The sequence below is a fragment of the Bos grunniens genome, chromosome 10 (assembly GCF_055505025.1).
Source record: "Bos grunniens cultivar Pamir isolate PY7600 chromosome 10, Bosgru_T2T1.0, whole genome shotgun sequence".
NCBI lineage: Eukaryota > Metazoa > Chordata > Mammalia > Artiodactyla > Bovidae > Bos > Bos grunniens.
Genome location: NC_141174.1, coordinates 48666419 through 48690778, shown reverse-complemented (window position 1 = coordinate 48690778; position 24360 = coordinate 48666419). Strand labels below are relative to the sequence as shown.

General features: G+C 37.6%; 1 protein-coding gene across 6 annotated transcripts in view; it reads left to right on the top strand.

Annotated features, from left to right (window-relative positions):
* Window positions 1-24360, top strand: part of PRTG (protogenin) — a 203402-nt gene that overhangs the window by 131123 nt on the left and 47919 nt on the right. For all 6 annotated transcript variants that reach the window (XM_086321099.1, XM_086321101.1, XM_086321097.1 and 3 more), the window contains 7 exons: window positions 499-636; window positions 894-1052; window positions 1670-1829; window positions 2625-2872; window positions 5062-5226; window positions 9010-9315; window positions 12100-12288. In XM_086321099.1, the coding sequence (XP_086177225.1) occupies window positions 499-636; window positions 894-1052; window positions 1670-1829; window positions 2625-2872; window positions 5062-5226; window positions 9010-9315; window positions 12100-12288 (1365 nt within the window). The remainder of the gene's footprint in view (window positions 1-498; window positions 637-893; window positions 1053-1669; window positions 1830-2624; window positions 2873-5061; window positions 5227-9009; window positions 9316-12099; window positions 12289-24360) is intronic.

Sequence of the window (24360 nt, the reverse complement as noted above, 5' to 3'; positions counted from 1 at the left end):
CCGATGAATGAATAAATAAAATGTATCTTATCCATTTAATTAAGTATTTAATCTATTATTATTATTCAATAAAAAGAAATGAAGTAGTGGTACATGGTACAACTTAAATGAACCTTAAACTAATGTTTAAATGAAAAGAAGCCAGTTCCAAAAGACCATGTAAGATGTGATTCCTTTTTTATTAAATATCTGGAATAGGCAAACCCAGAGACAGAAAGTAGATCAGTGATTATCAGCCTATGGGGAGCTTTGAGAGTGACTATTGATAGAGTGGAATTTGTTTTTGGGGTAATGAAAATGCTTTAAAATTGGTTATGGTAATAATTGTACAACTCCAAAAGTACTAAACGCAGTTGAATTGTGCTTCAAACGGGTGAGTTATATCTCAATTAAGTTGTTTTAGAAAAGGAAAAAAGTGACTTCAGAATAGATATTTTAATTCATTTATTATATCTTATTTATAATATTTTCGCATTTCCTGCCTTTTCCCTCTTAAAGGTAAGGAGTCTAAGTCCTTCCACACACCGACCATTGTAGCAGGTCCACAAAACATAACAACATCCCTTCATCAGACTGTTGTTTTAGAATGTGTGGCCACAGGAAATCCCAAACCAATCATTTCTTGGAGCCGTCTTGGTAAGTCTTCTGAGGAAAAAAAAATACTTTCCTTCAACTTTGTTCATACTAGTGAAATTGATAACGTGTTTATATACAACACGCATGTTTGGCAGTTACATGGCTTTTAACTTTCTGCAGTTACAGAGTGTAGATGAAAGGTTTTAGTATAGAAAATTTTAGACCTTTTGTGATAATGATTGTTTGGATCGTGATCTTCTGTCAAATTTTAGATCGTATATTACATTGTTTTAACTCAAGTATTCTCTTTGAAATAGATCACAAGTCCATTGATGTCTTTAATACTCGGGTACTTGGAAACGGTAACCTCATGATATCTGACATCAGGCTGCAACATGCTGGAGTGTATGTTTGTCGGGCCACTACCCCAGGCACACGCAACTTTACAGTTGCCATGGCAACTTTAACTGTATTGGGTATGTTTCCTTTCTTTCTGCAATTAGGAGAATCTTACATTTTAACACTTGCTGTTTTACCTCAGAGCTTATTTCCACTTTTCTTTAATTCTGTAGCATTTATGTGAAAGTTGATATGAAATATTATAATCCAGTAATGAATTTTAGGAGGAAATCAAAGCCTTGTGTTAAAATATGGCTAGGATCACTCTGAAGTATTCATCATGTTTGCTTTTATAACATCATGGTCCTTCTTAGTTAAGCTTCCCTTTTATTTTCTCACCCACCTACAAATTCATAAACACATTGACCAGTCTACAATTTTAATTTAATGTCTATGTGCATTCACAAGGGCTGTATGTTGGGCTTAGTTAAGTTAGGATCATGGCACACATATTTTTAGTGTGTTTGTATGTTTGGTGTCAATGGGGAAAGCCTGTGGGAAGTGGACATTTAACTGAGCAATGCAGAGGAAAGGCATCCAGAGAGAGAGAGATTTTAATAGATGTAGAGTGCAGGCAGGAAGCTTAGAATGTCAGATATTTTCAGGGATGGGACTTGTATCATTTGCTGTTCTCTTCCTTGACTGTCTGATTTGTGTTTGTACCACAAAAATATTTTCTTTTTTTTTTAAATAGCTCCTCCTTCATTTGTTGAATGGCCAGAAAGTTTAACGAGGCCTCGAGCTGGTACTGCTCGATTTGTATGTCAGGCAGAAGGAATACCCTCACCCAAAATGTCATGGTTGAAAAATGGAAGGAAGATACATTCAAATGGTAGAATTAAAATGTACAACAGGTGGGCTAAGTCACTTTGCTACTGTTTTAGATAAAACATAATGATTTAGTAATTCTTATGTGAAATGGTTATAATTATAACATCAAATACCTAAATTGGTATTTTAAACTGAAGTAACAATAAGAAATTAACTTAAGACTGTAATATCAGCATGCCAGAATCCATTTGTATTTTATATGTGAATCATGGTAGATTATAATAAAAGTTGGAACGGTTCTCCAGACCTGGCTTCTGGTACTGGTAAGCCACCAGCTAAATTTTTAGCAGCATGTAAACCCTTTGGAGTCTTAGTTCCTTGCTCCATAAAGTGAAGAATTTAGAAGGAAATAGTTAAGTCTCTAAGCATTCCTCCACAGTTCAAACTTAATGATTTTAAGAATTCATTTTTATTAGTGTAAATAGGAATCTTCTTGTACCGTTCTCATATGTTGAACAAAACTTCTGAACATTTTTATTGACCTGAATTTATGTAACATTGCAACATTATAGAAATTAGATGCTATTAATGATTAATGTTAATATACTTAATATACTTCCTTAATAAAAACCAAATTTAAAAAAGAGATCAAGCTGTCACCTCAAGACAAAAGGATTTGGATATCACACATACTTACTTATATAGACTCAAAAAACAAGAGTAATTTTAAACAATTCATATAGGTTTTTCTTTAGTAGGGCTGGTTACACAGGTTGCTCTTAGTAACTTGTTATTTAAAGTTTAGAGTGCACTTAGCATAATTTTATTTTTATGTCATCCTTAGACGTTTCATTGAAATAATTTTTTTCTTCCTTCAGTAAATTGGTAATTAACCAGATTATTCCTGAAGATGATGCTATTTATCAGTGCATGGCTGAGAACAGCCAAGGATCAATTTTATCTAGAGCCAGACTGACTGTAGTAATGTCAGAAGACAGACCCAGTGCTCCCTATAATGTGCATGCTGAAACCATGTCGAGTTCAGCCATCCTTTTAGCTTGGGAGAGGCCACTTTACAATTCAGACAAAGTCATCGCTTATTCTGTACACTACATGAAAGCAGAAGGTAAGCAATTTGAGAAGTGTTTATTTTTAAGTGCTACTTACTGTCACGGCTTTGTTTTCAATATAAATGATGTTTTACATAATCCACAAAATATTTTTGAAGTTCTGTGGCATTTACCTCTTTTAATAAAAATAATTACTATATGATCTGTGTATCAGTTTTTTGCTAAATTTTGTATTATTGTATACCTTATATGTATGCATGCCTGCTCAGTCCCTTCAGTCCCGTTTGACTCTTTGCAACCCTCTGGACTGTATAGCCTGCCAGGCTCCTCTGTTAATGGGATTCTCCAGGCAAGAATATTGGAGTGGATTCTTTACGTGTTTAAGGATAGTTTAAGATTTTTCTGTTTAGAAATAAGTACCATCTTTGCCTGTTCCAAAGTTAGAGTGGTGTACTTTATGAATTTCATTTCAGCCAAGGTATCAATTGCTTAAGACTTAGTATACCAATTTAAGTATGCAATCACATAGGAACAATGGTGTAAATACTTAATAAAATAAGGTGAACTCTAGTCACTGCAGCATGTTATTTTCAAGGGGGAAAGTAAACATTTTCAAATTCCCCATAATATGATTTTGTATATTTTGAATGTTTTCTGAAATCTCATAGAACTCTTTAAAAATTGAGCAGGATACTCTTTATTGATATCTCATTTATTATATAAAAGTAGAAATCAAATCTGTCTTAAAATTTTTATTCAGTTCCATATCTGGAATCCTTTTTATCCTATTTTCTTTTAGCAAAAAAATGTAGAGGAAATGGAAAAACTAGTTGTAAATCCTAGAGATTTCACTATTGATTTCTTGTGGAAACCATAGCAGAGGTTTACAGATTTTAGTTGTTTACACAAAGTCTGCTTTTTATGCAGTAGACATTCCAAACAAATTTCAAAGAATAGTGCTCTAATAAAATTGTCTGTAGAAACAGGTGGTTTGTTGTTGTTTGTTTTTTGTATTTTGAAGTAGTATTTTGAATTTAAATCAGAGGTCATGGTAGCAAGAAGAATGAAAATCTGATAACTAAGCATGTTGGAGTATGTTAATACCCTTTTTAGTGATTTAAGAAGGTAAAAGGAATGCTGGCTTTGGTGGAGACCACTCTTGTTCGCTATTATGGCTGTTTCATTAGAGCCTCCACATGCAGCTCAGTGGTCTATTCATAGGCAGCACAAGGCTTTTTAATTTGAACTCAAGGACCTTGTTTGGTAGGTCAGAAATCATACTATGCCGTTCCTAATTAACGAGCCATTAGCTAGTCTGTTGTGAAATGCCTGTAATCTTGTCTAATTAAAATGCTATCAAGTTAATTCAGAAATGTGGGAAAACTTAATAGTGGAATTTGCCTTCTGTTTTGTTTATAAATCCAGTGTGGAGAGAAGGGGCTCTGTCCTTAGAGAGTTTTGATTAAGTTGACGTGCATTTACTGTGAATTGTTCACAAAACACAGTAGCTGCCAGCGCTCTTGTTCCACTTTACAGGTTTGCTCTGTAGGAATTAAATCCCACAAAGACAAATCCTCTTCTATATCTTGCCATGCATATTTTATTAAGAATTGCTGAGAGTATTTTTCCTCTTTGGGCGTGGGGGGGTGGGTACCTCATAGTGGAACAAAACGTTTTGAAGCACATTCTGTGCCTCCCAGTTCTTTTGCTTTTAGTATAAATAAAAGAACAACTTGTGTCAGTCAAATTTAATAGAATCTCTAGGGGCAAAATGAGACCTTTTGCAGGACAACTTTTGGTTTGGTTTATTTTTATAAAGAGTCGAGCCATTACGTTCCCTACTGTCTCTCCATTTATGTTTAAAAGAAAAAAGAAACCGTGATTTAAGCAAGTAAGATTTACACTGTTATGAACTACAGTGTTCTGTAGTATTAAACTCTGTTGTGTTACTGCTGTACATTGTCTCTGATATGGGTTTTGACTAGATGTTAAATGAAGTTTAGAGAAGATTAATTGTTTTCGGTTTGATTTCTTCAGGAAAAATTCAAGCTAAAAACTTGTAGCAAAACATGGTTACTTTTAGAAAATAAAAACCTTCCTATTCACATTTTTCAGAGTCACAAAAATAACAGAGATCCAAGGATCAGTGTATAACAAGACTGTATGTAGTCTTGTTAAATGGTAATGATCTTGTTAATTTAATTTTGAATATTCATAATTTTTAAACACCAATTATTTAATCTAGGTTTAAATAATGAAGAGTATCAAGTAGTCATTGGAAACGACACCACTCATTATATTATTGATGACTTGGAACCTGCCAGCAATTATACTTTCTACATTGTGGCATATATGCCAATGGGGGCCAGTCAGATGTCCGACCATGTGATACAGAACACTTTAGAGGATGGTAAGAAAACGTGATTCTAAGATATCTAAGCATGAACATTAATATGTTTCTTACAACTTTAGAGGAATATGTGTTTTAAGAGAAAATATCCTGGTTTTGGTTTAAAAAAAAAAAAACCAGATGTGATAACTAGCAGGCTAATTTACCGTTTTAGATCTTACCCTCAATTTTTGACAGTAACAGGATATGATAAGGATAAAGAGCACTTTTGTTTATAATTCATACAGTTTTTAATTGGTCATCTGATTTAGTAATAATTTTAAATTTCATGAGCTATAAATATTGAACAAATTCAGACACATAATGCAAATTTTAATAACAAAATTGTCATTATATTTCTTCAAGTTCCTAGTTTAAATTGTAAATGCATTGCAGAGTTTTTTATTTTCTTTACTGAGTGAAACAAAATGTGAGATTCTCTAGGCAGGAATAAATGTAATGACAATTACATTGAGTGTCTGTAAAGACTGGAGGCCAGAGGAATTGAATTTCTGAAACTGAAAGTTTATAAAATTTAGTACTATCAATTAAAATATTCTTATAAAATCAGATAGCTTATTTTTAGAAAAATTTGTGTTTATTCTGCTTAAGGAGGAAAGTACTACTTGTTCAGTTTGTTATCTCCTATTGGAAGTTGAATTGCTGTGCATTTGAGGGCGGGCCTCCATGTACTCTTATGAAAGTGAAAATGTTAATCGTTCAGTCATGTCCAACTCTTTGTGATCCTATGGACTGTATGTAGCCCGCCAGGCTTCTCTGTCCCTGAAATTCTCCAGGCAAGAATACTGGAGTGGGTTGCTATTTCCTTCTCCAGAGGATCTTCCTGACCCAGGGATTAAACCCAGATCTCCTGAATTACAGGCTGATTCTTTACCATCTGAACCACAGGGGAAGCCCATATATTCTTATAATGGTGGGAAATTCTGTCTGTCAAAATAGTCCTGATAGAACTGATTCTCCTCCTCTGACTCTTCATCTCGCTCTTCAGGGCCTCTCCACAGCCCATTTTTTGTACTCTACAGTGTGAAAGGGGGATTATTTAAAATATACTTAATTACACTGTTCCCCCTTTACAAATGTTTTCTCATCCATCCTCAAGAAATGGTCCTCCTTGAGTTTTCAAAGCATTTTAATATAAATGATTCTCAAATCTTTCTCTTCATCCATGTAGTCCTACATCTCTTATATTTGTGTAATGCCACTTGTGTAACTGTTTATTTATAAATTCAGACTTTTACTAGAGGAAAAATTATCACTGATCTGGACGCTGAATTCCACATTTGAGTTTATTCCGTTTTAGGGTGAACCATGACCTACCTCTCTAGTTATCTCATTATGTTTAACAGCCTCTGACATGTATAACTAAAGTGAAACACAGGCTGGTGTTTGCTCCTGCTGTTGCTTTGGGTTTATGAGGTATATGAGGTATTGCATAGAAGAAAATGTGTCTAAAGCATAGCAAGCCACTGGTTAAACTTGCAGTTTAACAGTTCCAGTTCAGTTATGATCTCAAAGTTTTCTCCTTTAAACCTTTCCTTATTTTGCAACTTTTTTGTTTAATTAAATATCATTTTGTTTTCTGGATAACATACAGACTTCTGACACTGCTTTTTCAGTTTCCACATCAGTATCCTCCCCCCATTTCCTCAGCCTGTGCTTGTCAGGCTTCAGGCAAGATACTGGAGTGGGTTGCCATTCTACTCTGTGTGGGTCTCCTAGGGTACACAGCAGACACAGCTAATATTTGTGAAATGTTTACCACTGTCTGTTCTAAAAACCTTTCTTCCAGTGGCTCATTTAATCCCGACCTAGCCCTATGATAGAAGAACCATTGTTATATAAGAGTAGTAAAGTATAGGCGTGAGAATGTAGGCTCTAGATCTACTTCCTTACTTCCAAGCTGTGTGACCTTGGATAAGTGATTTCACCTCTCTACCTCAGTTTTCTTAGCTATAAAGTATAAATAATAGGGACGCTCTCTTCACTGGGTTTTTGTGAGAATTCATGAGTTCATGTAAAGGACTCAGAAATGCTTAGTTTTCCCTTTTCTACCTATTATTTCATTAATTCAACAAATATTTATTGAGTACCTGCTATGTGTTATTCAGTATTCAGTAGTGAATGAAAGAGATGAAAAATTGGCCTATAACTTGTGGAAGAAGAAACTATTACTTTCTACTGTGGGAGAAGAGGGAGAGGAACAATAAATAAGATGAACACCCAGTGATATATACTAAGTTAGATAGTAGTAAGTGTTGAGAAGAAGGAAGAAAGCAGGAAAGGGGAGTAAGTCTTCAGACAGAGATACCTCTTGTCATGGGTTACATTTGAAGACCTAAAGGAAATGAAGGGGCTTCCCTGGTGGCTCAAATGGTAAAGAATCTGCCTGCAAAGCAGGAGAACTGGGTTCGATCCTCTGAAGAAGGGAATGGCTACCCACTCCAGTATCCTTGCCTGGAGAATTCCAAGAACAGAGGAGCCTGATGGACTACAGTCCATGGGGTCGCAGAGAGTCGGACACGACTGAGCGACTAACACACACACAAAGGAAATGAAAATGGGGACTGGCTAAGCAAATGACTGAAAGATGTGCATTCTAGGAGAGGAAACAGAAATTGCTAAGGGCCTGAAGCACAAGCATGGCTACAGTGGAGGGAACAAGCAGAAAGTAGTAGGAGATGAGGCATAGAATGAGGAGCCAACCATACAAGTATCAGTGGATAGGGTTTCGTGTGAAGCTTCAATGAGGACTTTAGCTTTTCCTGTGAGTAAAATGGGAGCTATTTTGAGGAGAATAATGACAAGATCTGACCTGGAATTTAATAGCAAATGTGTTGAGACTAAATGGTAGAGATGAGGACAAAGGCAGGGAGATCTGTTAGGAGGCTATTGGGACAATACAGGCTGAGGGTGATGGTGCAGGGACCATGGGGGTGGCCATGTAAGTCATAGAGCCACGGGATTGAATGTGGGGAGTGTGTGGAGGAGTCAAGAGTGACACCAGGGTTTTCATCTTTTGCGGTTGGACAAATAGTTTCCATCACTTGAGGTAGGAAAGCCTGTAGAAGAAACTATTGTTTTCATACCCATTTTGTATATGAAGAAACCTAGACACAGAGAAATTAATTTGGCTAAGATCACACACAGTAGAAATTGGTATAACGAGGACTCAGTAACTCAGAGGCTAACTCCAGAACTCATCTTAACTTTTAATATTAGACTGCTTCCCAGTATTCTTGACCCATTTTCCTGGAGTGCCAGTTATATTCAGATTATTTATAGGAAAATCATTGTGTTCATATTAAGCAGCATGGAGATATAGTTGGGGATAAAAAAAGTCACACTAATTTTTAAGATACAACTGTTAAACACTTCAAATTATTTGTCAGGTTTTAACCCTGCTGTCCTCAGCTTCTCCATTCTTGTGTAATTCTCTTTTCTATGTTTTAAGGCATCTTGGTGAAGTTATTGTGAAATATTCTCATGTTTTTTATGAGTATTAAGTAAGCTCATATTCATCCCAGACAACATCAAAACAGTCACAGCAACATTGATGAAAATCTTGCTTTCTTTGGTTCTCCACACTGGATCCTCCCTTCAATATTTTTTCCTTCCTTTTTCTGGTTTGCACTCTGCTTGACTGGAAGCCTCAGCCAGGGTTGAAAGGACCTGTTCTTTATTATATGATGTGCTGCTGCTAAGATACTTCAGTAAATACTAGTGTGCTAGTTGATCATTTTGATCCTAAATATTGATAAGCAATCTGCCTTCTTTTATGACTAGTTCCCCTGAGACCTCCTGAAATTAGTTTGACAAGTCGAAGTCCCACTGATATCCTCGTCTCCTGGCTGCCCATCCCAGCCAAGTACCGGCGGGGCCAGGTGGTCCTGTACCGTCTCTCCTTCCGCCTGAGCACTGAAAACTCCATCCAAGTTCTGGAGCTCCCAGGGACCACTCATGAGCACCTCTTGGAAGGCCTGAAACCTGATAGTGTCTACCTGGTGAGGATTACTGCTGCCACCAGAGTGGGGCTGGGAGAGTCTTCAGTGTGGACCTCACACAGGACACCCAAAGCTACAAGTGTGAAAGGTAAATGTGGACTATTAAGGAAGAATAACACAGTATCTTTCTTCTTTGTCTTATCTAACTTAGGTTTATATTTTTAAATTTTGTCTCAAAAATTAAAATATTCCATAGATCATGGGTTTAATTGAAAACAATTTAAACTTTTGGTTCAGATCAGATCAGTCGCTCAGTTGTGTCCGACTCTTTGCGACCCCATGAATCTCAGCACGCCAGGCCTCCCTGTCCATCACCAACTTCTGGAGTTCACTGAGACTCACATCCATCGAGTCAGTGATGCCATCCAGCTATCTCATCCTCTGTCATCCCCTTCTCCTCTTGCCCCCAATCCCTCCCAGCATCAGAGTCTTTTCCAATGAGTCAACTCTTCGCGTGAGGTGGCCAAAGTACTGGAGTTTCAGCTTTAGCATCATTCCTTCCAAAGAAATCCCAGGGCTGATCTCCTTCAGAATGGACTGGTTGGATCTCCTTGCAGTCCAAGGGACTCTCAAGAGTCTTCTCCAACACCACACTTCAAAAGTATCAATTCTTGTGCTCAGCCTTCTTCACAGTCCAACTCTCACATCCATACATGACCACAGGAAAAACCATAGCCATGACTAGACGAACCTTTGTTGGCAAAGTAATGTCTCTGCTTTTGAATATGCTATCTATGTTGGTCATAACTTTCCTTCCAAGAAGTAAGCGTCTTTTAATTTCATGGCTGCAGTCACCATCTGCAGTGATTTTGGAGCCCAGAAAAATAAAGTCTGACACTGTTTCCACTGTTTCCCCATCTACTTGCCATGAAGTGATGGGACCAGATGCCATGATCTTCGTTTTCTGAATGTTGAGCTTTAAGCCAACTTTTTCACTCTCCTCTTTCACTTTCATCAAGAGGCTTTTTAGTTCCTCTTCACTTTCTGCCATAAGGGTGGTGTCATCTGCATATCTGAGGTTATTGATATTTCTCCTGGCAATCTTGATTCCAGCTTGTATTTCTTCCAGTCCAACGTTTCTCATGATGTACTCTGCATATCTATGCTTAATTTGCACATCCTTCAAAGATACATGGGTCCATATTATACAGAGTGAAGTAAGTCAGAAAGATAAATATTGTATATTAACACATACATATGGAATCCAGAAAGATGGTATGGAATAATTTATTTGCAGGGCAACAGTGGAGAAACAGACATAGAACACAGACTTAGGGACGTGGGGAAAGGGGAGGAGACAGTGAGCTGTATGGAGAGAGTAACATGGAAACTTACATTACCATATGTAAAATAGATAACCAGCAGCAATTTGCTATATGTCTCGGGTAACTTGAAACAGGAGCTCTGTATCAACCTAGAGGGGTGGGATGGGGAGTGAGATGCGAGGGAGGTAAGAGAGAGGGAATATATGTATACCTATGTCTGATTCATGTTGAGATTTGACAGAAAACAGCAAAATTCTGTAAAGCAATTACTTCAATTAAAAAATGAATTAAAGGAAGATACATGGGTCTAAATCAAATTGAATTACCAAGTTATTTATTAATAGAGGCCTAATTAACTCCTGTGCTGGCACAGCCGCCACACTCAATGCAAAGAAATAGAACAGTCAATTTTTCTGGGCTCCAAAATCACTGCAGATGGTGATTGTAGCCATGAAATTAAAAGACGCTTACTCCTTGGAAGGAAAGTTATGACCAACCTAGACAGCATGTTAAAAAGCAGAGACATCACTTTGTCAACAAAGTAGTCAAGGATGTGGTTTTTCCAGTGGTCATGTATGGATGTGAGAGTTGGACTATAAAGAAAGCTGAGCACCGAAGAATCGATGCTTTTGAACTATGGTGTTGGAGAAGACTCTTGAGAGTCCCTTGGACTGCAAGGAGATCCAACCAGTCCATCCTAAAGGAAATCAGTCCTGGGTGTTCATGGGAGGAACTGATGTTGAAGCTGAAACTCCAGTGCTTTGGCCACCTGATGCGAAGAGCTGACTCATTTGAAAAGACCCTGATTCTGGGAAAGATTGGGGGCAGAAGGAGAAGGGACACAGAAGATGAGATGGTTGGATGGCATCACCAACTCAATGGACATGAGTTTGGGTAAACTCCGGGAGTTGGTGATGGACAGGGAGGCCTGGCGTGATGCAGTTCATGGGGTCTCAAAGAGTCGGACATGACTGAGTGACTGAACTGAAATGAATCAGTATCACTATCATATATTTTTAAACAAATCATCAATTTAATAGAAAGATCATAGTACTAGGAAGTTCCAGACCCTCTTCCTCTTTTACTAATGTGGAGTGTAATGTGACTGGGCTTTTTGTTGTTAATTGATTAATCACAATTAGATGGTCAAAATTAGGAAATACATATGACTGATTCATTTTGATATTTGGCAAAAACAACAAAATTCTGTAAAGTAATTATCCATCAAATAAAAAATAAATTTTATAAAATTACAAAATACATATTGCTTCTTTGAAAAAACTTAAAATCCACAAATATAATTTTGTTCTTATTTATATATTGGATTGGCCAAAAAGTTCATTTGGGTTTTCATACACTGTTATGGAAAAACCCAAACTTTTTGGCCAACCCCATACCTTAGTTTTTTTTTCTGTAGTATCTTATACTTTTAATTCAGTCTCAAAGTTTAATATCGTTGTGTAATTTTTAATATGAAGGGCAAATGTAATTATTGGAATTGAACTTTTATGCAGTTGTTGATTTAGAATGGAGAGCTCTCCACTCTCCTGTGTTTTCATGTGAATTAGGAGTTTTCTTACACATACACATCTGGTGAATTTTTGTAGCCCCTAAATCTCCAGAGTTACATTTGGAACCTCTGAACTGTACCACCATTTCTGTGAAGTGGCAGCAAGATGCTGAGGATACAGCAACCATTCAAGGCTACAAGCTGTACTACAAAGAGGAGGGGCAGCAGGAGCACGGACCCATTTTCTTAGATACCAGTGGCCTTCTCTACACTCTCAGTGGTTTAGGTGAGTGAACCTGTATAGTGCTTTTCCTTTTTTCCTTCCTCTCTGACCATTTGGGAGAAAAAGTTATTGGATATAAGGCAGAATCACTGACTTAGTGATAAAAAGAAAAGAAGTGACTTTACTACCTCACTGTGTGTATTCTACTGCATAAGTCATTCAGTGGTCCTTGACTCACCGCTGAGTGACTCAGCACAATGTCACAAGTGCTCAGTCATTCAGTCATGTCTGACTCTTTGCAATCCCATGGACTGCAGCCCGTCAGGCTCCTCTGTCCATGGGATTCTCCAGGCAAGAATACTGGAGTGGGTTGCCATTTCCTCCTCCAGGGGATCCTCCCAACCCAGGGATCGAACCTGGGTCTCCTGCATTGCAGGCAGATTCTTTACCATCTGAGCCAATGTATCTTTCTATCTTCTCGCCAGCACTGGGCATCTGACTTTCTTTCTGAAGTTCACTTCTGGTGGAGTGATATACCGATCTTACTCTTGTGATCTATTCTTGTGACTGTATGGTGGATGTAGAATAGAAATGTGAAAATAGCAATATTGTTATGCCAGATGATCAGATTAACTTAGAAATTGCCTGAGAGACATAAAGAGCAAATTAATGGTTACCAGTGTGGTGGGGAGAGGCACTATGGGGTGGGGGAGAGAAGGGTATAAAAATTATTGGGTGTAAGACAGGCTCTAGTATTATGGTACAACATGGGGAATATAGCCAATATTCTGTAATAATTGTAAATGGACTATAAGATTTAAAATTGTATTAACAAATAAATAACCAAATTAAAAAAAAAAGAAATTGCCTAAGAGTTCTCTATATTATATAGAGAGTTCTCTATATTATTTTGCATATGTAAAAAATATGTAAATTGTGTACAAAATAACGCTGTTACATATGAATCATGTAACTGTAAATATTTATTGTATGTAGTTCTAACACAGAAACACTCAAGAAAAAAACCCTTAATTTTATGTTTGGGTTCATCAGAGTTCTGAAAGATACTGTTTTATTTGCTATTCATCCTATCTTTGCACAGTGAAAGGGTTTTGTTATGTAAACATGTTTAGTAGACGGTATAATAAAGACACAACTACAATAAATGCATGAGTATAAACAGATACTCAAGGTGTAGACTGCACACTTAGCTGTTTGTTGCTCATGAGTAGATTTTTACCCTTAAGCACAAAGCAGCAAGTTTATGATCATCAGCTGAATTCCTACTGGATTATTACAGCCCCTTCTGCACATACTGGACATTTACAAGCACTCTGGCTTTCCCCATCACAGACCACCCTTTGGTGTGCGGGCAGGAAGGAGTCATAGTGGTCCCATCCAGGAAGGCTTCATTTCCCTGGCCTTGCAGCATTAGACCAGAGTCCCTGTGAGTAAGAAGCAGTGGTGCAAATCTCTTTTCAGACCCAAGGACACAGAACCCCACCCTCCAGTTCTTGGCAGTAGTTTCCCAGATGGCATTTTGCTTGTAATCTTGTTGTTTTGGATTTTAATTGAATCTGTATTAGGTTAAATAAGTTTCACAGTTGATCCCTGTCATGCAGCTTTATAAAGGATGAGAAGTTACATATGTTCCAGGGTGACCTTCCTTAAGCCATTGATGCTCAGATGACGTTAGCCCAACCTACTGCCAAGCACTCAGCAGCAGTTATCTCTAGCCATGCTTTCTCAGGGTGCCTTCCCTTTCCGTAGGCATGTCATTTCATCTGGAAAACTTTAGTCAGTATCAAGTAAGAAACGGGCTTTGAGACAATTGTTGATGAAAAATCATACATCAAGCTTAATACCTCCAATTTCTTCACTGATAGTTTAGAAATATAAATACACTGAAGATACAAAACAGGAGATTCTTAGAGCAATCTTCTTGAACATATTAGTAGCTTATTCTAAACAGATGAGTAATTTATTGGAAAAAAAAAGTAATGCTCTGCTTGTGAAAAGTTTAAAGAAACATTTTATTAAAACTTTGCCAATTAAAAACAGTTCTTTAAAATTTAATTTTTTTCTGCAGATAGCATACATTTATATATATATATAAGATCCATTGATTTTTGTTAAAATCTTTTATAATCTCTATATAATAGCTTTCGTCCTATAAACCTTTATTTCTTCCTGTGTTTTAAAAATAAATTGCATATGTTTACTGCCTGTGTTTTTTTATGGTATGATCCTTTGCATATGCCATTTGGGGTAATTCAGTTAAAATCATTTTATAGTGTATAAAAATAGGAAATGATTCTGTTATAGTCCATATACCCCATCTGTTAAAATAGCCCCATGTTTCTCGACTGGAGTTAGACTGAGTAGCTGGAGTAATTGCAGTGCAGGGTGGCAGAGGACTTTGTCATAGCTTTAGAGCTTTCTTGTTAGAGGCACGTTCCATACCCCTGGAGTTTCAGGGACAGAGCTGGAATGGTTGACTGCCAGGGATGCAGTTGTACAGATTCACACATTGTACAGCTGTTAACTAGATCACCTTTAAGATGCCTTCTAATTTTTAGAGTCCTGGGATCCCATTTTCCTTTTCTTAAAAGTCACCGTGGGGCCTAGCCCAGCTTATAGCAAGCGAATGGGTTTACCCAACTAAGCAACCAAGTGTTAACAGCTTTCACTCCTTTCCTTCTTACTTTTGGCTGTTGGGGGTGGGCAGTATCTTCTGTTAACTGGACAGCTGACCATCTGTGATCATTTTTAGCGTGAGCATCTGGCAGTAGCTGCCTGTTTAACAGCTAGTGAGATGTCTAAAGGGCAGTAGGTTAAGGGAACACTATCTATGTCTTACATGGCAAATACTTGCTTTTATTGAGCTTCTGCACATTAAAGATACTCTAACTGGAACTAGATTTACTAAGTGGGCTTGGAAATGAAATTTAAATGCTTTTGTTTGCTGATTCAATGTCAGTTTGAGTAGCAAACTAAGGTCTCAAAATTTCATTTTCATACTAATCCCCTTTCTGATGCCCTTTTTTTCTGATAATTAAGTTTTCATTAAAAAAGTATGTTACTGGGACATTCTGTCCGTAGTAATATATATAGTTCTTTGTTTCTGAAAAAAAGAAATAGGTGAAGGAGTTCATGTATTTCAGTTGCTTTAACAGTCATTTAAAATTCTTTTTTATGTAAGGCATTATAGCACTAGATTAAAAAAATGTAGCGAATGTGACCACTGCCTAAAACAAGAAGGATTAAACCAAGATTCAGTTGACTTGTCTAATTTTCTCCTCAATTTTTTCCCAAATCTGATTAACTAAATTTAATTGTACTTAATATTGAAAGTTATTTTAGAACATTTTACTCTAAACCCTCAAAGCTCCATTCCCTGAAATGTAGAATGTTTTCTTTTTTAAAGCGGCTAAAAAGATTCTTGTATATTTGTTAGTGTGATATAAATTTTGTCAGAGCAGTGGAAGTATTTTAATGTTGCTAGTTTGTTCTGGTTTAATGGTTTTAAGATACACAGTTTGATTTTATTGGAAGTGGTTTACTTTGGGGGAGTTGGATAAAAAGCACTGGGCTTGTGATTAAACGTTTATGTGATTTGTTCTAAATTGTGGTTTGTGGTTTTCTTCAAGATTTTGTTAGCTTTGTAGTGATTATTTTCACTTCGGTTTTTTACCCCCTTGGCACTTTCAGTGTTTAGTTCAGTTTTAAATAGAATTTTAAAATGTTTGTTTCATTCATCATACAATAAACCGAAGCAAAATTAATAGCACAGTTGTGCTCCCTGATAATAGGCTGATTGGAATAATTTGTTCCTCTTTTATTGTCTGTTTATTTCAGAAATTGGCTTCACATTTTGAAGTTAGAGTTTCTAATCACAAGAGGACTTTTTATAAGCTGATTGTCAGAAACTGTTCTTAATTGTTTTGTCTGTGTAGAAGAAATTGAAAAGGGGAGGATTACTTATATAGTGCTATTTTAGTTTAGCATTTAGGACACTGATACTAGATCATCTTTAGCTTCTATTTTGTCAAAGAATTTGTGCTATTAAATATTTCACAGCAAGCCTGATTAGTGAGCAGGTTTTTTACACCAATTGTAAAGATCTAAAATATTCAAAATCACACCTTCAAAACTTAGAGATCTCTTTTTGAGAAATCTAAAGTTAGAACTTTATGGGAAATAACTTCATGGGAAAAGGATGGGGAAACAGTGGAAACAGTGTCAGACTTTATTTTTCTGGGCTCCAAAATCACTGCAGATGGTGACTGCAGCCATGAAATTAAAAGACGCTTACTCCTTGGAAGGAAAGTTATGACCAACCTAGATAGCATATTCAAAAGCAGAGACATTACTTTGCCAACAAAGGTCTGTCTAGTCAAGGCTATGGTTTTTCCAGTGGTCATGTATGGATGCGAGAGTTGGACTGTAAAGAAAGCTGAGCGCTGAAGAATTGATTTTTTTGAACTGTGGTGTTGGAGAAGACTCTTGAGAGTCCCTTGGACTGCAAGGAGATCCAACCAGTCCATTCTAAAGGAGATCAGTCCTGGGTGTTCTTTGGAAGGACTGATGCTAAAGCTGAAACTCCAATACTTCGGCCACCTCATGCAAAGAGTTGACTCATTGGAAAGACTCTGAAACTGGGAGGGATTGGGGGCAGGAGGAGAAGGGGACGACAGAGGATGAGATGGCTGGATGGCATCACCGACTCGATGGACTTGAGTCTGAGTGAACTCCCGGAGTTGGTGATGGACAGGGAGGCTTGGCGTGCTGCGATTCATGGGGTCGCAAAGAGTCGGACACTACTGAGCGGCTGAACTGAACTGAAAGTTAGAACTGCCAACTCTAGGAGTAGGAGTCTCCAGAAACAGTCCCTGGTTAATGATGTAATTTTTTTAATTGTAGGAAATTTGCTGTACAGTGTTGTGATGGTTTCTACCATACAGCAACACAAATGTAGTTTTCAAGTCCATTAGCCATTTTTTGTAGAAGCATAATAAAATTAAGTTAGATTTCTGGGTGTTATCTTGCCCTATGGTACTGATAGAACAGGGTTTGGTTGTGGGGCTACATATCTCATGAAAGAAAATAGAGAACTAGCACTAGTGAGCCAAATTGATCTAACCAGAGGAAGTTGTAATCTTTCCTTTCATCAAGGCAGAACAAGATTTTGTGGCATGATGATCAGAGACAGTTCATTGTGAACCTTACTATAATAGAGATTTTGTTTTTAGGAGAATTAGAATCATTAAATGGCACCCCACTCCAGTACTCGTGCCTGGAAAATCCCATGGATGAAGGAGCCTGGTGGGCTGCAGTCCATGCGGTCGCTAGAAGTAGGACACGACTGAGTGACTTCACTTTCACTTTTCACTTTCATGTATTGGAGAAGGAAATGGCAACCCACTCCAGTGTTCTTGCCTGGAGAATCCCAGAGACCGGGGAGCCTGGTAGGCTGCTCTTTATGGGGTTGCACAGAGTTGGTCACGACTGAAGCGACTTAGCAGCAGCAGCAGCAATTTATGACATATGGAAGTCACATTTTTAAAGCAAGCCTAAGTCTTTTCAGAGACTGTATTCCCTCACCCCTCTCAGCCAAGGAAGGCTTAGATAACACTCAGAAAATCTTTAAAAGTATGCTGCAGGTGAAAATCCGTATGATGTGGTTGGTCTGCATGTTTCTGACTGCATCACTTAAGATGGAGTAAAAAAGACATGGTATTGTATAACAAAATCTTCCTAATGGTGAATAATTTCAGTTGTATAATTCTGTACTGACTTTTAGTGTATAAATTCATTTCAGATAATATGGTGCTTTGATACCAACTACTAGCCCAAATACCGTTACAGATGTCAGGAGTCTTTCACTGCTGAAGTAATGTATCAACAACAACATAAATATCATTAACTATTCTGTCCAGATTAGCTTTGACTTCGTAATGCAGCACTCGTTTCTATGAGATCATTTTGCTTTTATTTGTTAACAGACCATGTTTAGGATTGGTGTAAACATTCCATTAACATTATTGCTGTCATTTACCACAGGCAAGATCTTTGAGGACATAGCCTCACATTTTTTGTCTCTCTTCAGTTCTTCCTGTGCTTTACCACAGATAATTCTCACTTTTAGTAGAAAAAGTTGCTCTGAACAGTATCTGATTACATTCTTTTATTGTTTCTTTTCAAATAATTACAAAATAAGTTCATTTAACTGAAGTCAGTAGACTTCTTAAAGGAATGATCTTTGGAAACCACCTACTATGTAGGCCATAAAATTGACTATGAGTACAAATTAAAGGGAACATTTAAAAAGTATTGCATTTCACTTCCTTCATTGTTAAGTATCTCTTAAGTTATCATTTTTTAATTTTGTGTTTAATTTGTTATCAAGACAAAACATGTTGACAGTTAGAGACTTTAGGGAATAGTGAAATATTTTTTCCTAATTTACTGAGAGTGAAAATCTTAAAAATTTCCTTCTCTGTACTGTCCAACAATGCCACATATGATTGATACTCAGATCACATTTTAGAACCTTAATACTTAAATTAAAAAAAAAAAAACTTAAAAAAACCTGTTGCTCAAAAGAAATGGGAGCTTCCACGTCTAAAACATCCCATTACTAAAAAAAATACTGTTTCATTAAGACAATAAAAAAGATTTTTGTTTGACAATTTGCAACTACCTCTAACTAAAGACAGAATGTTTGTAGGTTAATGAAACTGTAAAAACTATACAAAAGTTACAGTTAATCATCCGTTTATCTTTTCTTAAATTCTTTTTCTTGGATGAAAGGTAATCTTCCATTTTAAAATATTTTTTATACTCTCTGGACAAAATTAGAGACCTATACTTTCTGTTTGGAAAAAATCTTGCTCAGCTGTTAAGTCTTAACTCTTCTGGGAGTATTTTTGTGATCCCAAATGGAATCAGGCTTTCCAGTAGTACATCATGTACAATACACTGGTACAGAAGCACTTGGCACTGACAGAGGAAAAGCATCAGATGACAAAGTTTCGTGTCTACTGCCTCAATTTAACTTACAAGTTCCACAGTTTATTAACAGATCCTGGTTGTTTGCCTCAATAGAGATAATAATAATAGTTGTTTTAGAATGTTAGGAAGATTAAGTAACATAATACACATAAGAGTTAACATTGCATTGTAAATTGCATTGTAGGTCCTCAACAAATGTTAGTTGTCGTAACTGTTTTTAAAATGGTTCTTCTCCCATTTTAAATCTTCTCCCAGGATAGAGTCTGAAAATCTGGATTTAAAAAAAATTTTTTCCCATGTTACCTTCCATGATCATTAGATGTGGAAACCACTACTTCTTGAGCTTTAATATGTGTATGAATTTACCCAGGAACCTTGTTAAAATTTACTATGTCTGGGTGAAGCTGGAAATTTTTGTATTTCTGCCCATTTTGAGAAGCAAGGGTCTAGACCAGGACTAGGCAGATTTTCTCTGTAATGAGCCAGATAGTAAATATTTTAGGCTTTGTGGGTGCTATGAGCTGAATGTTTTATGTTCCCACCAAATTCATATGGTGAAACTCTAATCCCTAATGTGACTGTATTTGAAGACATAGCCTTTGAAAGTGTGATAAATGTTGAATGAGGTCATGAGTGTGAGGCCCTAATCTAATAAGGCTGGTGTCCTTATAAGAAGAGGAAGAAATACCAGAGTGCTCTCTCCATCAGGAGATAGTGAGAAAGTAACAGTCTAGAAGCCAGGAAGAGACTTCTTATCAGACATAGACTCCTGCCACACGTTGATCTTGGACTTCCCAGTCTCCAGAACCTTGAGAATATAATTTCTATTGTTTGAGCCATCCAGTCCATGGCATTTTGTCATGGCAGCCTACACAGATGAATACAGTGGGCCATATGGTCTCTTCCACAAATGCCTGACTCTGGCACTATAGCACAAAGCAGCACAGAAAAGTCATAAATGTATGGATGTTGGTTGTGGTCCAATAAAGGTTTATTTATGGAAACTGAAATTTTAAAAAAATATTTATTTGTCTGTAGTGGGTCTTAGTTGTGGCACCTGGGATCTTTGGTCTTCATTGCAGCATGCAGACTTTCTAGTTGCTGCATTCAAACTCTTAGTTGTTGCATGCGAACTCTTAGTTGGGATATGTGGAGTCTAATTCCCCAACTAAGGATCAAACCCGGGCCCCCTGCATTGGGAGCATCTTAGCCACTGGACCACCAAGGAAGTCCCTGGAGACTTAAATTCGAGTTTCATGTAATCTTTGATGTGTCATAAAATATTGTTTAAAATTTTTTTCTGACCACTCAAAAATGTGAAAACCATTTTTTAGCTGGCAGGTTACCCAGAGGCAGTAGGCCATGTTGCTATGGTTTGGCAATTCCAGGTGTAGACTTGATAGTCTTTGCTCTTCAAAATGTGGTCCCAGGATCAGCAGCATAATTTGAAATTTTATTTAAATGTTGAATTTCAGGTTCCCCGTCCCTTCCCCAGATCTACTGAATCAGAGTCTCCACTTTAACACAATTACTAGGTGACTAGTATGTACATAAAAGTGGAAACACTGGTACCTAGTACAGTAATATTTTTCTTAAATAGCCATGTTAGTTTTTTATAACTTAATAACTCTTAGTTCTAGTTTGTTATTCTTGTTGGAAATCTTCATAAATTTATTTTTGTGCCTTCTAGATGCCTATAATTGTCAGGCCAATGATAGTTTTTAATTTTGTTACTGCTGAACCTCTGTTTAGTCCATGTTTATTGTGCTTTTTATTGTTTACCTTGTTTCCAGTCACATTTCCCCATACTTCTCAGCTTGTTGATGTTGTTCAATTGCTGAGTTACGTCCGACTGTTTGTGGGTCGCAACAGCAACTCTTCAGCTGCAGCTCATGAACTGCAGCTCTCCAGGCTTCCCTGTCCTTCACTATCTCCTGGAGTTTGCTCAGACTCATGTCCATTGAGTCAGTAATGCCATCTAACCATCTCATCCGCTGTTGCCCCTTCTTCTCCTGCCCTCAGTTTTTCCCAGCATCAAGGTCTTTTCCAGTGAGTCGGCTCTTTGCATCAAGTGGCCAAAATATTGGAGCTTCAGCTTCAGCATGAGTCCTTCCAATGAATATTCAGGGTTGATTTCCTTTATATAATAAGGAAAATGTGACCTTCATGGTTATCATCGTTCAGTCAGTACATTTCTTCCCAAACATCCAAGGAGTGGATGAGTCACAGGCTCTCACGTATAATCTTGTAGTTTGAGCCCTATATTCCTATATTTTGTTTGCCACTGAGTATTCCTTCACAGATTCATTTTCTGATTCTCAAATATTTACCAAGTTCACCATGTGGTGGTCCCTACATTAGAACCCAACCATATTTAATGTAGACAGATCATACATTTGGGGAACTTAGGAGGAAGAATAATAATTACATAAGCAATTAAAATAAGGTGTGATGAACTCCTTGATAGCGGAAGTCAGATCGCTGCTATGGCATTTGACAGGAACCTCAGACCTAATTGAGGGATAAAATGGGGATGGCTTTCAATAAGAGAACATTTGTGTTGAGATCTAAAGGAAGATCTCAGCCAGGCAAAGGTGCTGGGGCAGATACAGTTCATGGGGGTCTGATAAAATAATATAAAATAGGTTAAAGCAATATAAAAATATACTATAGATACAGGGTCTTTAATAGACCTCTTGTGACCCCATGGACACCAGGCTCCTCTGTCCATGGGATTTTCTAGCCAAGAGTACTGGAGTGGGTTGCCATTTCCCTCTCCAGGGAATCTTCCTGACCCAGGGATCGAACCCAGGTCTCCCACATTGTAGACAGATGCTTTACCATCTGAGCCACCAAGGAAGTCCCATGCAAATAAAGGGTTCTGAAACTCCAGCTTCATAGCTTCTGGGTAAAGTTACCTTTGCAAAGAGGGGATAGCAGAACCCTGGAAGTACTCAAGGAATGCTGGAGTTTATGTGGGTTAGCCAGGAGGTGAGGAGACTGTGTTCTGGAGGAACTAAAATGTTACTATGACCAGAGTGAAATGGGAGAGGAAAGTGCCTGGTAAGGCATGTGAGGGAATTCCAGCTTTATCCTTCGGGCAGTGTGAAGCCATGAAATGATTTTAAGTAAGCAAGCGGCCTGATTAGGTTCATGTTTAGAAATACCTTTCTGTTGCAGTGTGTGGAATATAATACAGAGAAATGAGACACAAATCAGCTTAGAACTTACTTCTTCCCTTAAAGAGGAAATTTTGTGAACTTTCTTTTCACTTTCTGATTCGGAAATGTTATAAATATCTGTACTCCCAAGTTTGCTCTAGACCCTACTATACATGGCGATTTTCATGTACACAAACAGTAAATTAAAATTCCTTTAGAAAACAGCTTATTCTGTTGCTTTAAATCACTTTACACAAGGTTCAGTGGTCAAGAATCCGCCTGCTAATGCACGAGACTCAGGTTTGATCTCTGGGTCAGGAAGATCCCCTGGAGAAGGAAATGACAACCCACTCCAATATTCTTGCCTGGGAAATCCCATGAATAGAGGAGCCTGGAGAGCTATAGTCCACGGGATCACAAAAGAGTCAGACACTGCTGCTAAGTCTCTTCAGTCATGTCCCACTCTGTGCGACCCCATAGACAGCAGCCCACCAGGCTCTCCCATCCCTGGGATTCTCCAGGCAAGAACACTGGAGTGGGTTGCCATTTCCTTCTCCAGTGCATGAAAGTGAAAAGTGAAAGTGAAGTCGCTCAGTCGTGTCCGACTCTTAGCGACCCCATGGACTGCAGCCTGCCAGGCTCCTCTGTCCATGGGATTTTCCAGGCAAGAGTACTGCACTGGGGTGCCATTGCCTTCTACTTAGTGACTGAACAACAAGCAACAACTGTAACAACAACAAGCAACAATTGTAAAAATCTGATATTCACCAGATCAGCAAATTTGGAAATTTTTACTGTGCAGACCCTCTTCAAAAGTCATTTACAAAATATTAGGTAATATTGATCACATATCTGAAAAGCAAACTATTTTAACATATAAGGGGGAAGGTATTTGAACCTTTGGCTCGTGCCTGTCTTTAAGCCAGTTCCATAACTGTCTTAAAGTGTTCTAATTTATCCTTCATTTTGATTGAGGAAACTCTCAGGAGACATCTTGTCATAAATCTAATGACATATTCTGTCCCCTGAGAAAGCCTAGTTAGTCTTGATTTGGTCAGTAACTGTTACAGTGCCAATTAGATGATCAGAGAAATAAAGGAAATACAACCATGGATTCCATAAACCCATAACACAAACTGTTCTTTGAATCCACAGCATGAAGCCAGGAGCATTTAGTAGTCACTCAAATGGAGAATATTTTTTAACTCACTCAGCTGCTATTATTGAGCTTTATTATGGGCCCTGAGACTTGCAGTACTCTTTGTAAAGCATTCATTTTAGCACTGTGTGAATACAGTGAGTACAGTGTTTTATGGAACTTATTAGGTCTCGGATAAAGAGGCTCCTATGAGCTATGGAAAGAGGTTCGTGACATTGTACAGGAGAACAGGGATCAAGACCATTCCCATGGAAAAGAAATGCAAAAAAGCAAAAATGGCTGTCTGGGGAGGCCTTACAAATAGCTGTGAAAAGAAGAGAAGCGAAAAGCAAAGGAGAAAAGGAAAGATATACACATCTGAATGCAGAGTTCCAAAGAATAGCAAGAAGAGATAATAAAGCCTTCTTCAGCAATCAATGCAAAGAAATAGAGGAAAACAACAGAATGGGAAAGACTAGGGATCTCTTCAAGAAAATCCAAAGGAACATTTCATGCAAAGATGAGCTTGGTAAAGGACAGAAATGGTATGGACCTAACAGAAGCAGAAGATGTTAAGAAGAGATGGGAAGAATACACAGAACTGTACAAAAAAGCTCGTCATGACCCAGATAATCACGATGGTGTGATCACTGACCTAGAGCCAGACATCCTGGAATGTGAAGTCAAGTGGGCCTTAGAAAGCATCACTACGAACAAAACTAGTGGAGATGATGGAATTTCAGTGGAACTATTCCAAATCCTGAAAGATGATGCTGTGAAGGTGCTGCACTCAATATGCCAGCAAATTTGGAAAACTCAGCA